This window comes from Hippopotamus amphibius, chromosome 4 (assembly GCF_030028045.1).
Source record: "Hippopotamus amphibius kiboko isolate mHipAmp2 chromosome 4, mHipAmp2.hap2, whole genome shotgun sequence".
Classification (NCBI taxonomy): domain Eukaryota; kingdom Metazoa; phylum Chordata; class Mammalia; order Artiodactyla; family Hippopotamidae; genus Hippopotamus; species Hippopotamus amphibius.
Window position 1 is genome coordinate 5,111,533 of NC_080189.1, and position 21,236 is coordinate 5,132,768.

Sequence of the window (21,236 nt, forward strand, 5' to 3'; positions counted from 1 at the left end):
ACATACATATATGCACACACATAATTTTTTTGTTTGTTTCTGGTTAATCAAGTCTTACTAAAGAGAGTTTTATGTTTCCTCATTACTTCCTGATCTCATTACTTGTAACTCTGAAGAGACAAGTGAGTAAAAAAATGCCATAATTTATACTTTTATAGCAGTATCTTGGCAGTAATAATCTAATTTGGAATTGTTAGCATAGCCTCTGGCAAAAAAAGTTGTATTTTAAATATGAATCTTAAGCTTTCTAGTCAGGTATCATACAAGTGAAAAATAAAACTTCTCATTTTGTGTATTTGGCTTTTTATAGGTGTCTGCTGCAGATATTTCATCAAATAAGGATGAAGAGGAAAACTCCATGCACAATACGGTTGTGTTGTTCTCTAGTAGTGACAAGTTCACCTTGCATCAGGTTTGAACTAAATTGTCTTCCACTTTTGAACTCCTTGCCCATTTCTGCTTTATCCCATATCTACTGCAGTCATCTAATATTTAGCTCTAGAGTTGTATCAACTAAGAAGGTGCTTTATAAAAATTATAGAGTTAGCATATTAGTATACTCTCAGTTTGGTCTCAAATTTAAAATATGTTAATGTGTTCTTAATTTCAGGATATGTGTGTAGTTTGTGGCAGTTTTGGCCAAGGAGCAGAGGGAAGATTACTTGCCTGTTCTCAGTGTGGTCAGTGTTACCATCCATACTGTGTCAGTATTAAGGTAAATACACTTTAAATATTAAGGTAAATACGCTTCATGTTAACAAAAATGTATTGAGATTTGATCTGAGTAGTATCATGTGGCTTCCAGTTCTTAAAATTAATCAGTTATTATCTGTTACAATTATTATACGTATGTGACAGTATTTAAGTACTTTTAAATGTTGCCTTTAAAGTGTTACCCCAAGAAATTAGCGCCTATCAATCTATGGTCTTAAAGTGTAGTAATTATCCTGCTTTGTCTTGAGGAAGTAAAACAACAAATGCATGCATTTAATTTAAAAGATACTTTATAGTATTTCTTGTTAAGGCATGAAGTTGAGTTGATTCAGTCTGTGTATTGGTCATAAACGTTGAGAACTAGAGGACGTAATAAAAACCTCATTAGTCCACCCTGTTCACTCACCACATTCGTTCTTCTCAACCCTCACCCATATACAGAAGGACAGTTTCTGTTACCTGGTCGAGTGGGTTGATATTTTCCATCAGTTTTGGAGCAATTTTGGCCATATTTCTTAGAGATTTTTTTCTGTTCTCCAATTTACTCCTCAACCCCCTCCCTTCATTTCAAACCCCCTCTCCCCCCTACTACCTTCTTTCTGGAATCTCAGTTGTGTGCGAAATTGTGTGATATTGTCTTTGGGTGACTGACACCTTGTTGGGTTTTTTCCCCAATTATTTTTCTTCCTGTGCTTTAGTTTGTATAGCTTCCATTACATTCCCAAAACTCACTATTATAATGCAGTATCCAATCTGTTTTTAAGGCCATCCAGTGGATTTTTTAATCTCAATTCCAGTCTATAGTTTATACTTACCTTGTAAAATTTTTTCTTCATTATGTTTTTTTCTTTCAAGTCCTTGAAGAGTTCATAATTTTCTGCTACTTTTGTCATCGCTGACATTTCTCATTGTATTAACTATTTTTTCTCTTCATTAGGATATGTTTTCCAACCTTTTTTGAACACCTAGTAATTTGTTATTGCATGTGGGTGTTGTATATTGTGATAGTATATTGTTGAGAGCCTTCATTTTGTTCCTTGAAAAAGTGTTGAGGTTTTGTTGTGGCAGGCAGTTATTTGTGGTGACTTTGAACCTTCTGAAGCTTCTTTTTAAGCTTTGAGTCCACAGAGCCTTCACTCTGAGGTGGCTATTCTCAAACTTTCTGGTCTTAGAACCCTTAACACACTTAAAAATTATTGAGGACCTCAAGGAGATTTCGTCTGTGAGGATAATAGTGATTGAATACTTACTGTTCTAGAAATTACAACTGAGAATATTTTAAAACACAAAAATATGCAGACATACCTTGTGTAATGTCAGTGTAATGATGTTTTATATCAATACATCCTGTAGCCTCTACAGAAAATCACTCAGGAATTAAAGGAAAGAAAGACAAATAATATCATAGTATTATTATGAAGATAGTTTAGACCACACTTTCCTAATTCTGTTCTAGCACCAGTTTAGTACTCGAGGCATGGCCTTTATGAGGTTCTCCCTAAACCTTCCCCTCGTGGCTCCCTGCAGGCCCCCATTCATCAGAGTCTCTTCAGTCTGATTGGTTGAGATTCAGATGTCTCCCAGCATTGTGTGAACTCTGATAATATTACAGATTCCCGGCAGCTCTTCTCTGCCCTGGTTTTGGGTCCTTGTTTGACGGTGTTCAGCCAGAGACTTCAGGGAAATATTGTATAGATTCCTGGAGTTCTTTCTCACTGCTCTGTTCTTTCCACTGCTCTGTCCCGAAGATTCCAACTGCCTCAGCCCTCTGAACTCTGTCAGTGTGTCCTAAACTCAGTGAGCCTGGGCTCATCCTTCCCTGGGGATCATTCTGGAAAATAAAGTGTCTGTAGGCAAAATACCATAGGACTCACCTTGCTTGTTTCCCTCCTCTCAGAAAAAGTCTTGTAATGCCTTTTGTCCAGTATCCGAAAAAAGTGCTTCATACATTTTGCCCAATTTTCTAGTGTTTTATGATGGAAGACAGGCCTCGTCTCAGTTATTCCATCATAGTTGATGCAATTATAGACTATAAAACACATCTCTCATACCTTAGACATGGTACCATGGATAATATCTTGCTTCAAAGAGCCCTTAAAAGTGAAGTTAAACCCAGTTCGATAAGAGGAAAAAAAGTTGATAGTGGAGCCCTGAAATGTGTACTAAGAGAGAATTTCAAAGGGTGGAGGGGGATGTTGTTCAAATGCTGAAATACTGCAGAGAGCTCAAAGGATAAACACTATTATGTCATCTAGATTTGAGAGTAAGGAGGTCTTGACTGACTGACTTCAGCAGTTTCAGTGGTGATGGGCAGAGTGACCAGGTTGTACTATATATATATATCTTTTTTTTTTTTTTAAAGAACTTTTATTGAGATAGCTAACAGACAATAAACAGCATATATTTAGAGTGTACAATTTGGTATCCCAATCTCCCAGTTCATTCTCCCCCCAACCCTCCCCACTTTCCCCGCTTGGTGTCCATGTGTTTGTTCTCTACATCTTTGTCTCTATTTCTGCCTTGCATTTCCTCTTTCATGGTTGTTAGTATTTGCCTTATGTATTGAGGTGTTCCTATATTGGGTGCATATATATTTATAATTGTTATCTCTTCTTCTTGGATTGATCCCTTGATCTTTATGTAATGTCCTTTCTTGTCTCTTGTAACATTTTTTATTTTAAAGTCTATTTTATCTGATATGAGTATTGCTACTCCAGCTTTCTTTTGATTTCCATTTGCATGGAATATCTTTTTCCATCCCCTCACTTTCAGTCTGTATGTGTGTCTAAGTCTGAAGTGGGTCTCTTGTAGACAACATATATATGGGTCTTGTTTTTATATCCATTCAGCCAGTCTGTGTCTTTTGGTTGGTGCATTTAGTCCATTTACATTCAAGGTCATTATCAATATATCTGTTCCTATTACCATTTTCTTAATTGCTTTGTTTTTGTTTCTGTAGGTCCTTTTCTTCTCTTATGTTTCCCACTTAGAGAAGTTCCTTTAGCATTTGTTGTAGGGCTGGTTTGGTGGTGCTGAATTCTCTTAGCTGTTGGTTGTCTGTAAAGCTTTGGATTTCTCTGTCGAATCTGAATGAGATCCTTGCTGGGTAGAGTGTTCTAGGTTGTAGGTTCTTCCCTTTCATCACTTGAAATATATCATGCCACTCCCTTCTGGCTTGCAGAGTTTTTGCTGAGAAATCAGCTGTTAACCTGATGGGAGTTCCCTTGTATGTTATTTGTCGTTTTTCCCTTGTTGCGTTCAATACCTTTTCTCTGTCTTTAATTTTTTTCAATTTGACTACTATATGTCTTGGCATGTTTCTCCTTGGGTTTATCCTGCCTGGGACTCTCTGTGCTTCCTGCACTTGGGTAGCTATTTCCTTTCCCACGTTAGGGAAGTTTTCAACTAGAATCTCTTCCAATATTTTCTCGGGTCCTTTCTCTCTCTCTTCTCCTTCTGGGACCCTTACAATGCAAATATTGGTGTGGTTTTTTGTTTGTTTTTTTTGTTTTTTAAATTTTATTTATTTATTATTTTTTGGGGGGTACACCAAGTTCAATCATCTGTTTTTATACACATATCCCTGTAATGGTGTGTTTACATTGTCCCAAAGGTCTCTTAGGCTGTCTTCAGTTCTTTTCATTCTTTTTTCTTTATTCTTTTATGCGTCAGTGATTATCACCATTCTGTCTTCCAGGTCACTTGTTCGCCCTTTTGCCTCAGTTAATCTGCTATTGGTTTCTTCTAGTGTATTTTTCATTTCAGTTATTAGTGTTGCATATCTCTGTTTCCTCTTTAATTCTTCTAGGTCTTTGGTAAACTTTGCGATCTTTGCATGCAGTCTTTTTTCAAAGTCCTGGATCATCTTCACCATCATGATTCTGAATTCTTTTTCTGAAAGGGTGCCTATCTCCTCCTCATTTAGTTGTTTTTCCAGGGTTTTATCCTGTCCCTTCATCTGGTACAAAGTCCTCTGCTTTTTCATTTTCTCTGTCTTTCTGTGGCTGTGGTTTTCAGTTCCACAGGATGAAATACTGCTGACACTGTTTGATACTGCTGTCTGCCCTCTTGTGGAGGAAGCTGTCTCAGGTTGTACTATATTGAGGAGTCAGTTTAAACTGAGGAACTTGAGAGTTTGGCTGTAAAGGACCATAGTCTGTGAAATAAGAAAACTTATTGGAAATGAAGATATATTATTTAAAAAATATCCTACTACTTTATGTTCATCTTAGCTTTCTTCTAAGGCAGGGATTGGTAAACTGCCACACACAGGCCACATCTGGCCCACTACCTATTTTTTAAGTGAAGTTTTATTGCAACACAGCTATGCTCTTTTGTTCACATATGTCTGTAGTGAGCTTCACACTACAGTGGCACAATTGTGTAGTTTAACATAATACCTGGCCAACAAAGTCTAGAATATTTATTATCCTGTCCTTTATAGAAAATGTTTTCTGGCTATTACTCTAAGCTGCCCCGTTCTTCGTACCCTAGGCTCTTTCCTCCATTTGGTTAAATACTATCACTCGATAATCTGAGACTAATTTAAATAAATCAGTAGGCTAATGAAAGTAATAAACATACACACTTAAGAAGCATATGTCTTTAGGAGCCTTGTGTTAACTGACCCATTTTCCTCTACCTCCACATCTGAGTCCTGTTCCCACAAGGCAGCCCCTTTGAATTCTTTCAGGTCCTTCTTGTAGTTTACTGTACAACTGTAAGTAATACACTGGTATTCCTCCTTTATCTGTGACAGATTTTGTTGCCTTGCTGCTATAAATAAATGCTGATTCAGCTCTTAAAATACACCCCTTGCCTTCTCCCGGCAGCTTCCCAGTGTAGTTGTTTCACTACGTTTAGTTAATAGACAATGTTGGTTGTGACTCTGTCAGTGTTCCCTGGAGATCTAAATAGTGTACTGTGACTTTATTTTATTTTTCATGGAGTTTTTAATAGCAAGAAGAAAATAGTGATTCATGGTTCTCCTTTAGTTTTTGATATCTGTTTTTACCTATTGTAGAAGCATGATCGTATCAGATTATTTCAGCAAGTACCTGTTTTTCTGGGAAAGGCCTACCCCCTTCTACACTCTGCCCTGTTCTGGGCTGGTAGCTTCTAGGTCTGTTGCTCAGTTCTCATCCTTAAACATCTCTGGGCTGACGTCCTCTGTTGTGGGATCCAGAAAGCAATGAACCCGTTTTTTTCTTGATATACACCCTCACTTTGTTCCTCATGTCTGTGAATAACTTTGTTAGAAAGGGTACTTGGGAGCTGAATTTTGAGTCTTTGAATGGCAAAAAGGCATCCCACTTTAACACTTAATTGCTTGTTTACTTAGGTTAAGGACTGTACCTTGAAAGTATTATCCTGTAGTATTGGAAACTATTACTCTAAATTAGCATCCAGAGTTGGAAAGTTTGATACTATTTTGATAGTTGTTCATTTATTTAACTTCTTTCTCTCTCAGGTAGCTTTTAGATATTCCTCATGATCTGAATTTTTATTCTGTATCTTGATTGCTTGCTATTTTATTATAACACAGGGTCTTTGTGGTCCTTTTTTATCCATAGACGCCAATCTTATGAAATCTTCTAGTTGGTTCCAAATTCTTCATACTACATGATGTGGCTGCTTTGAGGAATTTATCAGAAGTATCAAGATTCTCAAACTTTTCTACTAAGTTAGATCCTTGAGGCAAAGGAGAATAACCAGAGGAACGAATGTGGGCTTAAGAAGTCCTGGCTTCAGAGCCTGAAATCCTCCAAGATCATAAAAGGGCCTTGGGAACTCATTTTGTACCTTAATTTTCTTTGCATTTTTAATATTGATTTTATTGGGTTAACTGAAAAGTTGGTTTGAGTTTTTATGTAACGTCTTATGGAAAAACCCAAACTAACTTTTTGGCGAGTCCAATAGTATTACAAGTCCTTATGGGATGTACACAAGTTTCAAAGTCATGAATTCATGAAGTGTCATAGATTGAAACTATATCAATACATTTTCTAGTCCTATATTAACCATCATGGGGTCATTTACTTGATTTCTTTGAAGTCCAGTTACCACCTCTGTCAAGTGCACATAAAATCCAGAGCACCAGGTAGTTATATAAACTAAAAAAGGCATTAAAATATGAATCACTTCATATTATTCTGTCCGATAGGCAGACTCCTAAAAGTATACAGGTACGCCCAGCCCAGTACTGGCCCGCCGCTGGTGTGCAGTAAGCGGCAGTTGCTCGCCTCTTTTCTGCTCCTGGTGTGTAATCTACGCCTTATGTGGCGCATTCGATCATGCTTCGTGAGGCGTGGATTGACATGTGGCTCATGTGGCTTGGCCCTTTCTTTTGCAGATCACTAAAGTGGTTCTGAGCAAGGGTTGGCGGTGTCTCGAGTGCACAGTGTGTGAGGCCTGTGGGAAGGCGACGGACCCAGGAAGACTCCTGCTGTGCGATGATTGTGACATAAGCTATCACACCTACTGCCTCGACCCTCCACTGCAGACCGTTCCCAAAGGGGGCTGGAAGTGCAAATGGTACCCGAGGATTTATGTTTCCCTTGTTAGACTCCTGAGTGCAGAACTTTCCCACATTACTTCAGTTTTCACAAGTTAGCCGCGGCTGCTTAATTGTGTGCTGTGTGTTTACAGTGATAGATGGCACTAATCAGAACATTTTCCAAACATGTTGGGTTTCAGGTGTGTGTGGTGCCGACACTGTGGGGCCACGTCTGCGGGCCTGAGGTGCGAGTGGCAGAACAACCACACGCAGTGTGCGCCCTGCGCCAGCCTGTCCTCCTGCCCCGTGTGCTACCGCAGCTACAGAGAAGAAGACCTCATTCTGCAGTGCAGACAGTGTGATAGGTATTGTGCTGGGTTTTGTTTTGTTTTGTTCTCCATCTTCTGTAAGCTTTTCTCTCTTAATCATAGCAAAAGGAAATTGCAAAATAACTTACTTCTATCTTAAATTTAAGAAGTAAAATTTTTCCTTTCCAGACTTTTTAGTCAGCTAGAAACTGAACAGAAGTTTTCTGTTTCATGTTCTCAATTCCAGGCTATTTTCACGTGGTGCTTTCTGAGGGTTGAGGTCTTTGATTGCAGTGGCCTGTTACTGTGGTGTGTTAGCACCATACATGTAATGTTAGGAGTCATGTGACTTCACCAGTAGTACAGGATTCTCAGGACTCTGCCTACCAGTTCTTTGTTCTAAGGCAAGATAACAACTTCTGTCTCCCAGTGACCATTCAGTATCACTTACACGAGTTCTGTCTACTCGGCAGTAGATGCGTCACCCGAGCACATACGTGCCGCCCCCGCCCCGCCTCACAGTCTTGTGAATTCCTTTCTACTTGCCCAGCTAGCTTCCTTGCTGTCTCTGAAATACTCAGTATTTGGTCATAAAGCAGTTATCCCATCCTCCTCATGTAATGTGCTTTTGCTTCCTTCATAGTACTTACTCTCATTCCCTTTTCTTCTCAGCTCTGACAGTTTTTCTCCATCTGTAGGAGAGGTTAGGAGAGAGGGGTAACACGGGCTCGGTGGGAGGAGCACGTCAGACTGGGGGGCTTTAAGGCTGGAGGTTGTCAGCTCCTGTTGTAGTTTTCAAAAGGAAACCATCCTCAGTATATTTTTTCTTTTTTCTTTTTAATGTATGAATATGATCTTTTTAGATGGATGCATGCAGTTTGTCAAAACTTAAGTACTGAAGAGGAAGTGGAAAATGTAGCAGACATTGGTTTTGATTGTAGCATGTGCAGACCTTATATGCCTACATCAAATGGTAAGAAAATGATTTAAATGGTGAGTCTTTGCTCTTGTACAGCTCACTTGTGCCTGCTGTCCCTAACCAGTGAGTGGGCTTATCTCTACTTTTTCTCTTTTTGTGAAGCTATTACTTGGACAAGTATTTTATGAAAAATAAGTTACTTTTTGTTGTAAATGAACTCTTATTACCCCAACTTCATATATTAAAACAATCTACTTACATAAAGAAAGTAAATTAAGAGTATATTGTAGCTATAAGATATAATTTTTGCTCTCAAGACTCATAATCTTGTTAGTAATACGTAGAAATCCATTACATTGATTCTTTTTTTAAAATAAATTTATTTATTTATTTATTTATTGTATTGTATTGGCTGTGTTGGGTCTTTTTTGCTGTGAACAGGCTTTCTTTTAGTTGCGGTGAGTGGAGGCTACTCTTTGTTGTGGTGCGCAGGCTCCTCATTGCTGTGGCTTCTCTTGTTGCAGAGCGTGGGCTCTAGGCATGTGGGCTTCAGTAGTTGCAGCACATGGGCTCAATAGTTGTGGCTCACGGGCTCTAAAGCGCAGGCTCAGTAGTTGTGATGCACGGGCCTAGTTGCTCCACGGCATTGTGGGATCCTCCGGGAGCAGGGGTTGAACCCGTGTCCCCTGCATTGGCAGGTGGATTCTTAACCACTGCGCCACCTAGGAAGCCCTGATTTCTTTATCTTTACCAGTTTTTCTTCCATGACGTGTGTATTTCCTTCACTGTGTTGTTTTGTTGTTGTTTTAAAGACAGCCTTTATTCTATTTAGTGTTCAAGCATTTATTTCCATAAAGTGGCTACAGCAGTAGAAACTTTAATCATATGTAAATCTTTAAATACACTTTACCTTTTCTGAAGAAATTACATGAGTTTTTTTTCCCATTTCAGTGCCTTCCTCAGACTGCTGTGAATCTTCACTTGTAGCACAAATTGTCACAAAAGTGAAAGAGCTAGGTAAAATCTGAAATGCTTTCCTTCCCTGTTCCTTACAAAAAGCAAAGAAATGCTTGCTTTTTATGTAACTGACTTGTCACGTTACATGAATGCTGCCTTAATCGTGTGGGTGTTCAGTGTAAATTCCCTAATGTTAGTAATCATTTTTATAATTACATACAAAATGTCTTTTCCACCATTAGTGGGATGCTGTTCCTACACGTCTGAACAAATTGGCAGTGGAAATAACCACTTTTGAAATAACTGTTAACTATTGATACACACTTGCTTTGGTTTCATCGGTACATTATTGTGTTTAGTTATCAGTTAGACAGTAAGGCCTAGTTCGCAAACAGAGATGCCTTCAGAATTCATTCTTATTATTTTTTCCTGTAATCGATCAGCCTTAGAATAGTGATAAACATGATATTCTCATTAGACTTTCGTTCTTTTGCCTACTTCTGTTTGATAGTATCTGATACAAAAACATTTGGATAGTACAGAGATTGTTCTAATGAACAACAATTTTGTAGACTTAAAATTTTGCAGGATTGCTACTTATTTACTATCTCTCCTTATAAGTGATTATACTGATACTTTGATTTCCAAGTGTGCTTCTGGAGTATTCTTATTGACCCTCACCTTTTAGTCTGAAAGGATACTCTAGGGAAAGGCTCATAGTCAAGTGGCTGAAGCATTGCTTTTGGCTTCAGTGCTTTCCTTTTAAATACCTGTATCGATACATGAAAAAAGAAATGCCAGGAAGACCATTTTTTTAAAAACTTAAAACCTTTCTATAATTCAAGGAAGTTTGGCCAACTATTCTTAGTTTTAATTGAGTACTGTTAATTATTTGTGCATTTCATAGGTAATTGGTTTATAGAAGTCACATTCTCTAGACATGGGCCTTATGGCACAATAATCAACTTATCAACCAGAATTTAAGTGAGAGTTTTAATTTGTATCCTTGGGATATTGTAATTTTAGATCCACCCAAGACCTACACCCAGGATGGTGTATGTTTGACCGAATCAGGGATGACTCAGTTACAGAGCCTCACAGTTACTGTTCCAAGAAGAAAACGGTCAAAACCAAAGTTGAAATTGAAGATCATAAATCAGAACAGCGTGGCTGTCCTTCAGACCCCTCCAGACGTCCAGTCAGAGCATTCTAGGGATGGTGAAATGGATGACAGTCGAGGTAATATTTGTTTTCCATGGAATGTGTTTGCAAAAATAAAGAATATAAAAGGGCTTTTAAATTATGTGATTTATGTACGGGTAAGTCCTGCTGACTTAGAAGATAACGCTTGGTGTGACACTGCCCTAAGTGAGTGGTCTTCTTAGGCCTTGCCTTTTCAGGTTCTCCTCCTTTCATGTGTCCTTTTAGAACAGACATAGGTTATAGAAATTTCCAGGAGCACCATAACTTTGAGGGTCACAGATCTGAAAATTCAGGATTTGCTAGATAGCTGCATAAACCTCCTCAGATGCTGTGAGCTTGGATCCCATGGTTGTTAAAGTACACATAGACGTCCGTCTGTGCATTCTAGAAATGAAAAACTGTCATTAATTGTCAAGTATGAACTTCTGTTCACAGCTATTCATCATAAACCATCTGTTTATACACATTTTCTTGATCAGAATAAATATTAAGGTTTTTCTAGCTGAATTCTTGAGGTGAAAAATAATTTTAGGGGCATTAAATTCACTGTGTTTTATTTTTGCTTATTTCTGAAGAAGATCACCATAGGCCTCTTTATTTTTAGGGTGGTTACATCCTTTCAGCTGATTCAAAAATAAAGTAATAATTACTTTTGTACCATCACATATGATCATTCACCAGTATTGAAAGCCTGCTGTGGGCCAGGTGTTGGAAGTCATGTCAGTGCACAAAGCAGATGTCATTCTTCACTCGTGGAACTTACATTTTAATGTTGGGAGAGAAGATCATTAAAATATATATAACATGATAAGTTAATAAAAATGTGTTTGCCAAGTGCCGTTGAGAGAACTTGGGAGCACAGACAGTGGGGTGAGGGCTCAGAGGAACTGAAGGCCATGTTTGAGCACCGGCTTTGGAGAGCTGAGTGAGCCGGTCGGTTGTCTGAGGGGAGAGACAGCGTGAGAGCCAGTGCAGAGCCCTGGGTGGGGCGTGCATACACGTTTGCTCAGTGTTATGGAGACCAGTGCATCTAGCAGAGTGAGCGAAGGGGATAGAGGCTGCTGATGAGATCAGAGATGTGAGCATAGGGCGTGGCTCAGTAGGTCCTGCAGGTGATGCTTAAGGAATTTACGGTAAGTAGAATGGGAGGTTGTTGGAGGTTTCTGATGAGAAGAGTGGCATAATCTTATTTATATTTTCAAAGGAACAGTCTGCTGTGATGTAAACAGACTTTTAAGCCCAAGAGTTGTAGCAGGTAGTTCAGGCAGAAGGCCCGTGCAGTCATCCAGGTGAGAGGTGATCATGGCTTAGAATGGGTTTGGGTGTGCTCCTGTTACTTTATCGGCTAATCCTTGTTTCTTTTGCAGTAGTGTGCTTTTGGGTCTGTGGGGTTGGGAGAAAAGCTTTCTGATGCTTATGTATAACCCATTTTCAGGAACCATTGAACAGAAGTTCATTTTGAAGTTTTAAGTGATTTGGGGCTTGTGAAGAAGTAGTCTGTGTATCTGTATTGACCCAATTACTATCAGCCAAAGTACAGTGAAGGATTGTAGTTTCTGAGGACATTAAAAAACGCCTGAAAAATGGTTTCATAGTCCCTTAAATATGGAAATGCTGCAGTTCACAGAATTTGAAAGGTTTCTTGATAGTACACATTAATTCCCAAAATATGAGATTATAGAGGCTTTTAAAAACAAAAGAAAACATCAATGAAAAGACCTGAGAAGGTTTTCCCTATGGCTATGGTTGTGTAAAACAGTGCCATGAGAAATGGCAGGTATTTCTGCAACTGTACAGTTTCCAAATTGAGGCTGCCAGCAGGGATATCCCCATAGAAGTAGTACTGTACATCATATTGTACACATAATACATAATTTTAGATTCCACAGGAGTCTACAGAGTCCAGATGAACTTGTGATGCTCCTGAAATATTGCAACAATACTCACCTTTTGGGGGTTCTTTTTGTTAATTTTTAAACTCTCTTGATAAATGTTTCTTAAGGAAAGTAAGTCAAGCAATCACCTTAGCGTATCAGAAACAAACCCCTTGTGCAGTAAAAGCAGGCTTCTTGCTGGAATCTGGGTACCCTGTTAGTGCAAAAGAAAAAACCAAGTCTAAAGATAACAAAACCGCTCTATGTGTCTCAGGAGTGCTTCCCTGTCAGTTGCTGCTCCAACCTGGACCCTCACAGCAAGGCCTTCGTGTCGGAAGTGGGGAGGTGGGGTTGCACCCAAGCTGTGGCGGGCGGGGGCGGGGCAGACTCCGAGCCACCGGAGGCAGGAAGCAGCAGGGTGGGTGGGTGATGACCTGCGATTTGCGAACACTCATTCCCTCGACTCTTTAAATTTTGCTTTTGGACAAGAAATATATTCACGTTTTAAAACTGCGCAAGAGTAAGGGTGTTCCTCTTTTCCCTGTCCTGCCAGTTCACTTCTCCAGAGGCAGCCATTCTGTGTGTCCTTCCAGAGGTGTTTTGTTCATGTGTAAGCACAAAGATACCTGTTTTGTGTTCCTTTTGTCTTAATGTTCTTTGCCTTGCCATTATACTGTTCTTCGCCTTGCCATTATACTGTTCTTCGCCTTGCCATTATACTGTTCTTCATTTTTCAGGGCCTCATTTTTCACTTTTCTTTGTATGGATGTAAATAACTCAGTTCCCATATTGATAGACCTGTAGGGGTTTTTGTTTGTTTGTTTTTTCCGTCGTTTATTGTGTATTTTCTGAGATTTCATGTATTTCTCCTTGTCTCTCCCTCATTTGGTGGACATACCTTCTGTTGTTTCTGGAGAGAGAATGCACAGAAGGTAAATTTGAGAGGTTATGTACTTCTGAAAATGTATCCTCCCACTTGACTGATCTTTTCCAGGTTGGAATTCAGTTTTCCTTCAGCATTTTGAAGTCACTGATCCAGTGTCTTTTAGTTTCTAGTAAACAGGGAACTTGATACTTTTTATATGATCCTTGTTATCTCAGGAAGCTCTTAGGATTGATTTTAGTAAATTCTTTGTCTGCAGTGTTCTGAAATTTCACGAAACTGGGTCTGTTTCGGTCTGTTCTGGATGTTTTTCCTTTCTGTTGTCAGGCACTGTGTGGTCCCTTCTGTCTTCTGTCTCACGCCCCTCGGTGTCGGGACATGTTCTTGAAACCACTGATGATCCCCCCCAACCCACCCACCCTGGTGCCCCCTCTTCTTTTCTGGACCCTGCTATTCAGAGTGAAACCCTCAGCCTGTTCCCTCTGTTTTTTTCTCCTTCTTTCCAGTGCAGGTCTTTGCATTTTACTCTAAAGTAAATTTTCTATCTTATCTTTCTACCCCTCTATAGATTTTCATTTTTGTTTTGTTTTCAAATATTGCCGAGACCAGCTCGGCGACTCGAGGTGAGTGACGGGTGCCGCAAGCTTGAAGAAGACACAGACACAGACTGAAGAGAAAAGTGGGACCGGGGGGCTCAAGACCTCTCGGATCAAGAGCCCCGCTGACTCATCCCAGGCTGCTTTTATTGAGTTCATGGGCTTACATTCTCAGGTTACACTCATAAATAATCAAAGGCCTCACATGACTGAGGCAATTATCTTTGTTTACTTCCTGGGTCCGAGTTGAGCAGGTGTGGATTTGAGCTGGGGGTGGAGAGCAAAACAGTCCTGGGGGCAGGAGACCTTTCTCAGATATTGGGGGTCTGTGCCCCACCCGTGTTGGCCCCTCTGCGACTGTGCCTGTCTTAGGTTGTTCCTCCCTTGAGGAATCTTACCCGTCTCTGGCTAACCAGTCATCCTCCAGGGCCAAACACGGTGATATAAGGAAGGTTCTATGCACCACCCCTGTTGGCCCCTCTGCGGCTGTGCCTGTCTTAGGTTGTTCCTCCTCTGAGGAATCTTACCCGTCTTTGGCTAACCAGCCATCCTTCAGGACCAAACAGGGTGATATTAGTCTCCACGCCCCGCACCCTCAGCTCCTCCACTGCTCAAGCAGGACATTCTGAATCCCATCGCTCGGCCCACATACTTCAACATTTTCAATGTTTCAAAAAGGTTCCAGAATGTCTTCCCACAAAATATCATGCATTAATTTCCAGGAGCTTTCTTTCATTCCTTTGACTGTTCCTTTTCATAGCATCCTATTCTTGCCTCATGAGTGTTTTATCTTACCTCTTGGAGGATTAAAAAACTTTTTTTAATGTTTTCTTTTTCCTACATAGTCTTTCAATTCCCAGTTGCTTTTTGTGATCTCGGGTCTCTGCCTTTCATGTGATGGATAATCCTTGGTTGTCTGTGCGTGATTAGAAGTGAAGACTAAAAGTAGTGATTGGATAAATAATTTTTTTTAAAAAATAGGGAATGAGTGATTAAAAACTTGATAAAGCTTTGAGTTTGTGGATGGTATTTGTTGACTAAGCTTTTAAAAAAATTTTTTTTATTTACTTATTTGGTTGTGCTGGGTCTTAGTTGCAGCTTGCCGACTGCTTAGGTGCGGCATGCATGTGGGATCTAGTTTCCTCACCAGGGATCAAAGCCCGGCCCCCTGCATTAGAGCGCAGAGTCTTATCACTGTGCCACCAGGGAAGTCCCTGACTAAGCTTTTGTGATCTGTGCTCGCTATTTGGAGAATGCCCTAGTGTCAGTACCTTTAGACATTTCCCTTGGAGTAGTCAGGTTTCCCAGAAGAATCTTCATGTCTCCTGCTTAGAGAGTGGAGGTTTAGCTGCTGGCTTTCTGGGCGTGTAGTGGGCAAAGGCCCCAGGGGAGAGAGGGTCAGCATTTAACATACCTGTAGTCACTTAATCCTGTTTTCAGTCCATTATCCCAGGGTTGAGTTTAGGAATGTCCAGGAATCCCAAATTCTGTGAGTGTGCGTAGCAGCCTCCCAGTGTGTGAAGTTGGAAAGGTCATAGGGATGATGGCTTCTGTTAACGTGAATGAAGTTCTCTTTGTTTTAGCTTGCCCTCTCCCATTTCCAGAGGCACCTGGTTCTGCCAGTTCCTCAATCTTTTGAGGATTGTGATATAAATTGGATTATTTTCTTGGTTCCTTCCACTTTCAACTGAGAATTTGCATTTCCTAAGTCATTTATCCTTCATCTTTATGCTTTCTCCTTCCAAAATTGTGGTTTCTCTTCTTTCCTGTTTTCTCTGTCTTTGTGGGTTTATCTTTTAAAAATAGATTGCTTTACTATGTGTAGGGTTTCAGGAGAGTGAAGTTAGATATATGATTTTAGTCTATCATCTTAACCCTAAATTCCCTCTCATATGTATTTCAGCGGGTTTATTTTAAGGTAAATAATTGCTATTTTGTTTTCTTCGGTGTTTGCTAAGTTTCAGTAAATAAATAAAAATTTCATAGTTTACTCTTATCTATAGAAAGCAGTTATCAGATTCAGATAATTGACCTCAAATATTGACCTAATATTACTGAAAACAAATACACTGCTCATGGTATTACAGAAATGTGTTATACGTGATACTTAGGATATTGAAGAAAAATGTTAATTTATTCTTAAATGTATTTGATAACTTTTTTTTCCCCTAAGGCACAGTGTAAAGCATATACAACTTGAAAAGGTTTGACTACCATGGTTTTATTTTATTTATTTATTTATTTATTTATTTTTGAGGTACACCAAGTTCAATCATCTGTATTTATACACATATCCCTGCATTCCCTCCCTCCCTCGACTCCCCCCCACCCTCCCCGTCCCCGTCCTCTAAGGCATCATCCATCCTCGAGTTGAACTCCCTTTGTTATATTCCCTTTGTTATACAGCAACTTTTGTTTTAAAATAGCATTCTTCTCTAAGAACTGAGCTTTTATGTGCATTATTTAATTCCATCATTTACTTCATTCGGTGAAAAATTTATTGAACATCTATTATGCTAAGGATGCAGCTGTACATAAGAGTTTTAATACCTGTTTTTAAGGAAAATATGATCAGCAAGGAAACGGATATTAAAAGAACCAATTAAAATGAGGTGTAAGGTTGATGTACAGGGGCAGGTAACTGTGGGAGCTCTCTAAGAAAGCGACGACGGTGAAAAGTCTTGAAGGTTGGGTGGGTGGAGGGCCGCAGAGGCCGGGGAGGCAGTGGGAGAAAGAGCTTGACGTGTTCAGGGAGCTGAGTACAGCTTGCAGCAGTGGGCGCGAGCTGAAGCGGGGACTTCACGGGACACTACTATCGCGGGCCTCACAATTTGAATTGTGTTTTGAGGCCACTGGGAAGACATTAAAGGATTTTTAAAGCGGAAGATTGATATGTATCTATAGAAAGATCACTTAGGCTGCAGTTTAAAGAACTGATTTGAGAGGAAGGTAAGCTTGGAGGCAAGGAAAGAGACAGGAGGGGAGGGAGCTGCAGTAAGTCAGGACTCGCTGAGGTAGCAGTCGAGAGAAGGAAAATGCCTGTGGGAGATGTTGAGGAGTCTTGGCTGTATGAGAAAAGAAATTAGGAGTTGTCAAGGCTGTCTCCCAGGATTCTAGCTTCTGCAGGGTACATTTCTATGCCTTTCAATGGTGATAGGTAAGTCCTGGGAAAGGGAGAAGGTTCATCTCAAATTAGTGGTTCCGTTTTGCACATAGAGTTTTCAGTAACTAGGTAATATCTAATTACAGATTCGTTGGGTCTCAGGAGAGTTCTAGGCTAGAGAGACAGCCTTGGGGTCCTGGACCTGAAGACATAATTAAAAGCAAGGGAATGATAAGTGCAGGTTGATTTATAATTGTCTTTCCAAGCATTCTCTGTGTTTCCCCTTCCTTGATTGTGTGTTTCGTTTCCTGAGAAAAGTGCACTAGGTAGCATGGGTTCTGCAGCCATCAGGGCCTTTCCATCCCTCTCTGTACTTCCCTGTCAGCCGGGGTGTGGGATTAGAAGACTCGGCACCCTCTTGGCTTTGTATTTCCTATTTACATAGGAATTGTGTTTTTGATGGTTTTTTCAATTTCATCTGTACATTTACTTTTTTCCAGAAGGAGAACTTATGGATGGTGATGGAAAATCAGAATCTAGTCCAGAACGGGAAGCTGTGGATGATGAAGTGAAGGGAGTAGAAGGAACAGAAGGTGTCAGAAAGAGAAAAAGGAAACCATACAGACCAGGTATAGTCCCTGAGCCAGACATCTTAGTGCGTTGAAAACTGAGTCAGTTGGAGAAAAATACAATATTGAGGTCTTGAAATACAGTGAAATAATCAGGATGAAGTATAACTTCTTTTTTTTTTTTAATTTTATTTATTATTTTTTTGGGGGTACACCAAGTTCAATCATCTGTTTTTATACACATATCCCCATATTCCCTCCCTAGTATAACTTCTTAATAACTCTCTAAACTCAAACTTGTATGTGTAAATGAAAGAACTGAACTATATTAATACACTTTTTAGGTGACAGATGCCTTCGTTTAGATATGTGAATAACTCACAATAAGCCAGTGTTTTCGTGCTTAGCCCAGGTGTTCTCCACATTATTCAATGCTTTGCTAGATTTGCTTTTATTTATACTTGGACTTTTAAAGCCATTTATATATTTCCCCTTGATGTGTATGTCTGTAATTCTTCTACATTTTAGCATTCACTTTCTAATATTTTTGCTTTTTAATCTTACTTCATTGTTTGTGCAGGAGTGCCAGTAAGTGTATAATATGAAGGTGACATGACAGGTTCTTAGGCCCCCTAAAATTTATTGTCTGGTTAGTAATGTGACTCGTTAAAACGCTCTTAATTTCCTCTCTGCCTCGGGGAGGGGAGAGAAAAGCTATCTTGCTTGTCAAATTTTGTTTGCCTTACTAGAAAAAATTATTGACGTGGTCACAATACAGAACTTGTAGGCTTTCTTTGTGCAATTTCTTAATGTCTGTTTACCAGCGAATGAGGTATTGAATCAGTTCAATCTTTATTCTTCTGATTGCTTATATTTTATTGATAAGAGTGATCTAAATACCTTTTGATGTATAAGGAAAAACTGTGTGTTTATTTTCTGCTAGACCTTAAAAGGCAATCTTCCTTACAGATGGGCCACATCTATAACAGGGGCCTAGATTCGCTTTGTCCAGCTCATTGTATGAAAATGATTTTATTTCTTTGTAATTATGATGCTTATAAGTGCACTTAGTTTTTTAGACACTGACAGATTCCTTCCAGGAACTTAGAGTTAAATGTTGCGTTTTTTTTTTTTCTTTTTCTTTTTCTGCCCTACATGGAAATCATCCATGTAAGGGATCCATTTGAGGGGCCCATTAGGTCACAAAGTATGTTAGACAGCTGTATCATATGACAAAAGCTGTCAGTATTACTATGTATGTGTCAGGTAGTATTCTCAGCACTTTACATGTATGTATTTATTTAGTACTCATAATGTGTATAGGAGATGCTATACATTATGCTTTTTTTTTAAACCAGTGAGGGAACTGAAGCAATGAAAAGTTAAATGAATTGCCCAAAGTCTAGTAGTAACCAGAATTACATTTTGGCTCCAGATTCCATGCCCTTACTACAGAGCTATGTACATCTCATGTGTAAGAGCTTGAACTGGGAGTAATTAGACACATTACCCTAGAGGTCATGTTGAGTTCTGTTTGGATTGTCTGGTTTAGTTTGTGTCTTGCATCTGCTTTCTCTCAGCTAAGGTGCAGATAATTTGAATGATGATCAATGAGTTACTAACGTTAAACAAGCATAATTTACTATAATATACTGTTTATTCTGACATTGTTTAGTAGAAGAAATACATGCAGTCTTCTGTATTTTAATGAATTTTTATTCCCATTTGGTTAGTAGTAAGGTAATTTTGACCTCTTCTGTTTGCTTTTTTCCAAGCTCTTGTATTTTGTTAAAATGAGATTATTAAGTTAGCCCATATAGAATTTGGGAGATGCTTCACTGTTTAAGACTAAGCAATTTCACTCTGCTTACTGTGGAAATACAGGGAGAACTTAGTTATTTACAAGATTATCTAATTTCTGTTTTGGACAGGTATTGGTGGATTTATGGTACGACAAAGAAGTAGAACTGGGCAAGGAAAAACCAAAAGATCTGTGATCAGAAAAGACTCCTCAGGCTCCATTTCTGAGCAGTTACCTAGCAGAGAGGATGGTATGGTACTGACTTTGTTTGATTTAGCCCCTGTCCTAATATCCCATTGAAAAGAACTATCTTAAATAATGCTACAGGTACAACCTTATGTGTCTTAGTGATCAAAGGATTTGAGTGCCTGTAAGGTTTATATCTGCAGTGTAGAAATCTGGTTTGATAAGAAAGTTATTTAAATCCAGTAGATTATATTGCATTGAAATTTTTTGACAAGTGGCTTTTTTTGTTTGCTTGCTTTGTTTTTGTTTTTGCTCTGTGTTAAGTGTAAACAGCTTAGGGGCTGAATCAGTTACATCTGGTACTTTCTGGTCATCTCACAAAAGGCCTTTTTTTGCCTGCCTTAGCTATTTGGTGTAAAATTGGAAACTTTTTAGACTATGTAATTGAAAGTGACAGGGTACCCCAATAATTTATAAGAAAGTAGTATATACTATTTTGGAAATATATCTTCCAATTAATATTCTGTCATCCTTACTTAGAGTTTGAAAGAAAGCTAAATCATTGCTTAAGCTGTAGCTTAAGAATTGGTTCTAATGAAGATTTTACAATCAGTATGGTCATGATCTGTATGCTTTCTGTATTTTAAATATTTTATAGAGAATGTGAAGCAAAATGAGATGTTTTTATCATGTTCTTTGTTTTTTAGAATTAATTAATTAATTGGATGCATTGGGTCTTTGTTGCTGCACATGGGCTTTCTCTAGTTGCTGTGGGTGGGCACTACTCTTCATTGTGGTGCATGGGCTCCTCATTGTGGTGGCTTGTCTTGTGGAGCACAGGCTCTAGGCACACGAGCTTCAGTAGTTGTGGCACACGAGCTCAATAGTTTTGGCACATGGGCTTAGTTGCTCCGTGGCATGTGGGATCTTCCTGGGGCAGGGATCGAACCCGTGTCCCCTGCATTGGCAGGCGGATTCTTAACCACTTCGCCACCTAGGAAGTCCCTTATCATGTTCTTTGAATAAAGTTCTTCCATTACTGTGTGATAGGGTTTCGGCCTGTGAATTAATTTTAAAAAATTGCTACACGTTTTTGAAAGGAAGCACCATAATGGTTTTAAAGAAGTTTCTAATATAACTTAACATGGCTATAATAAGTCCCAATTAAGAAGTGTGATATGTTCAATGAAACTATTTTTTGTGTTTTCCATCTGTCTCTATTCTGTCTTCTAAATAATTTTAGTTTTATCATTTAGTTCAATATTTTTCTTTATTTGTGTCCCATTGAGTTTTTAATTTATTATGCCTTTTTTCCTTTTCTGAATTGCTTTTTGTTATTTTAAGACTTTGTAGTTTCTTCTTACAGTGTATTCCTCCTAGTTTCAGTTGATTTAGAATACAGTATTTCTAAAGCCTTTGCACATCTGATTCTGCCCTGTGTCTCCTGGCCCTGTCTCCTAGTGTCTCATTTCATTGTTTATTGTGTGAGATAGATACATATACATTCAACAACAACAACAACAACAATTTCTTTTAAAACTGGGAACTCATGTTCTTTAGAACATTCTCTAAACTTTTTGAGGACTGAATTGAAGGTTGGTGCCTTCAGAGAATATTTGCATTTGTT

General features: G+C 39.0%; 1 protein-coding gene across 19 annotated transcripts in view; it reads left to right on the plus strand.

The window, feature by feature from the left end:
* Positions 1-21,236, plus strand: part of KMT2C (lysine methyltransferase 2C) — a 268,850-nt gene that overhangs the window by 181,569 nt on the left and 66,045 nt on the right. For 18 of the 19 annotated variants that reach the window (XR_009053403.1, XM_057733880.1, XM_057733884.1 and 15 more), the window contains exons 17-25: positions 311-412; positions 611-715; positions 7,067-7,248; positions 7,411-7,575; positions 8,382-8,491; positions 9,389-9,454; positions 10,421-10,633; positions 17,554-17,682; positions 19,554-19,673. Coding sequence is in view for 18 of the 19 variants with exons in the window: in XM_057733880.1 (XP_057589863.1) it covers positions 311-412; positions 611-715; positions 7,067-7,248; positions 7,411-7,575; positions 8,382-8,491; positions 9,389-9,454; positions 10,421-10,633; positions 17,554-17,682; positions 19,554-19,673 (1,192 nt within the window). In the remaining variant the exon portion in view is untranslated. The remainder of the gene's footprint in view (positions 1-310; positions 413-610; positions 716-7,066; positions 7,249-7,410; positions 7,576-8,381; positions 8,492-9,388; positions 9,455-10,420; positions 10,634-17,553; positions 17,683-19,553; positions 19,674-21,236) is intronic. The other variant, XM_057733888.1, reaches the window with a different exon arrangement.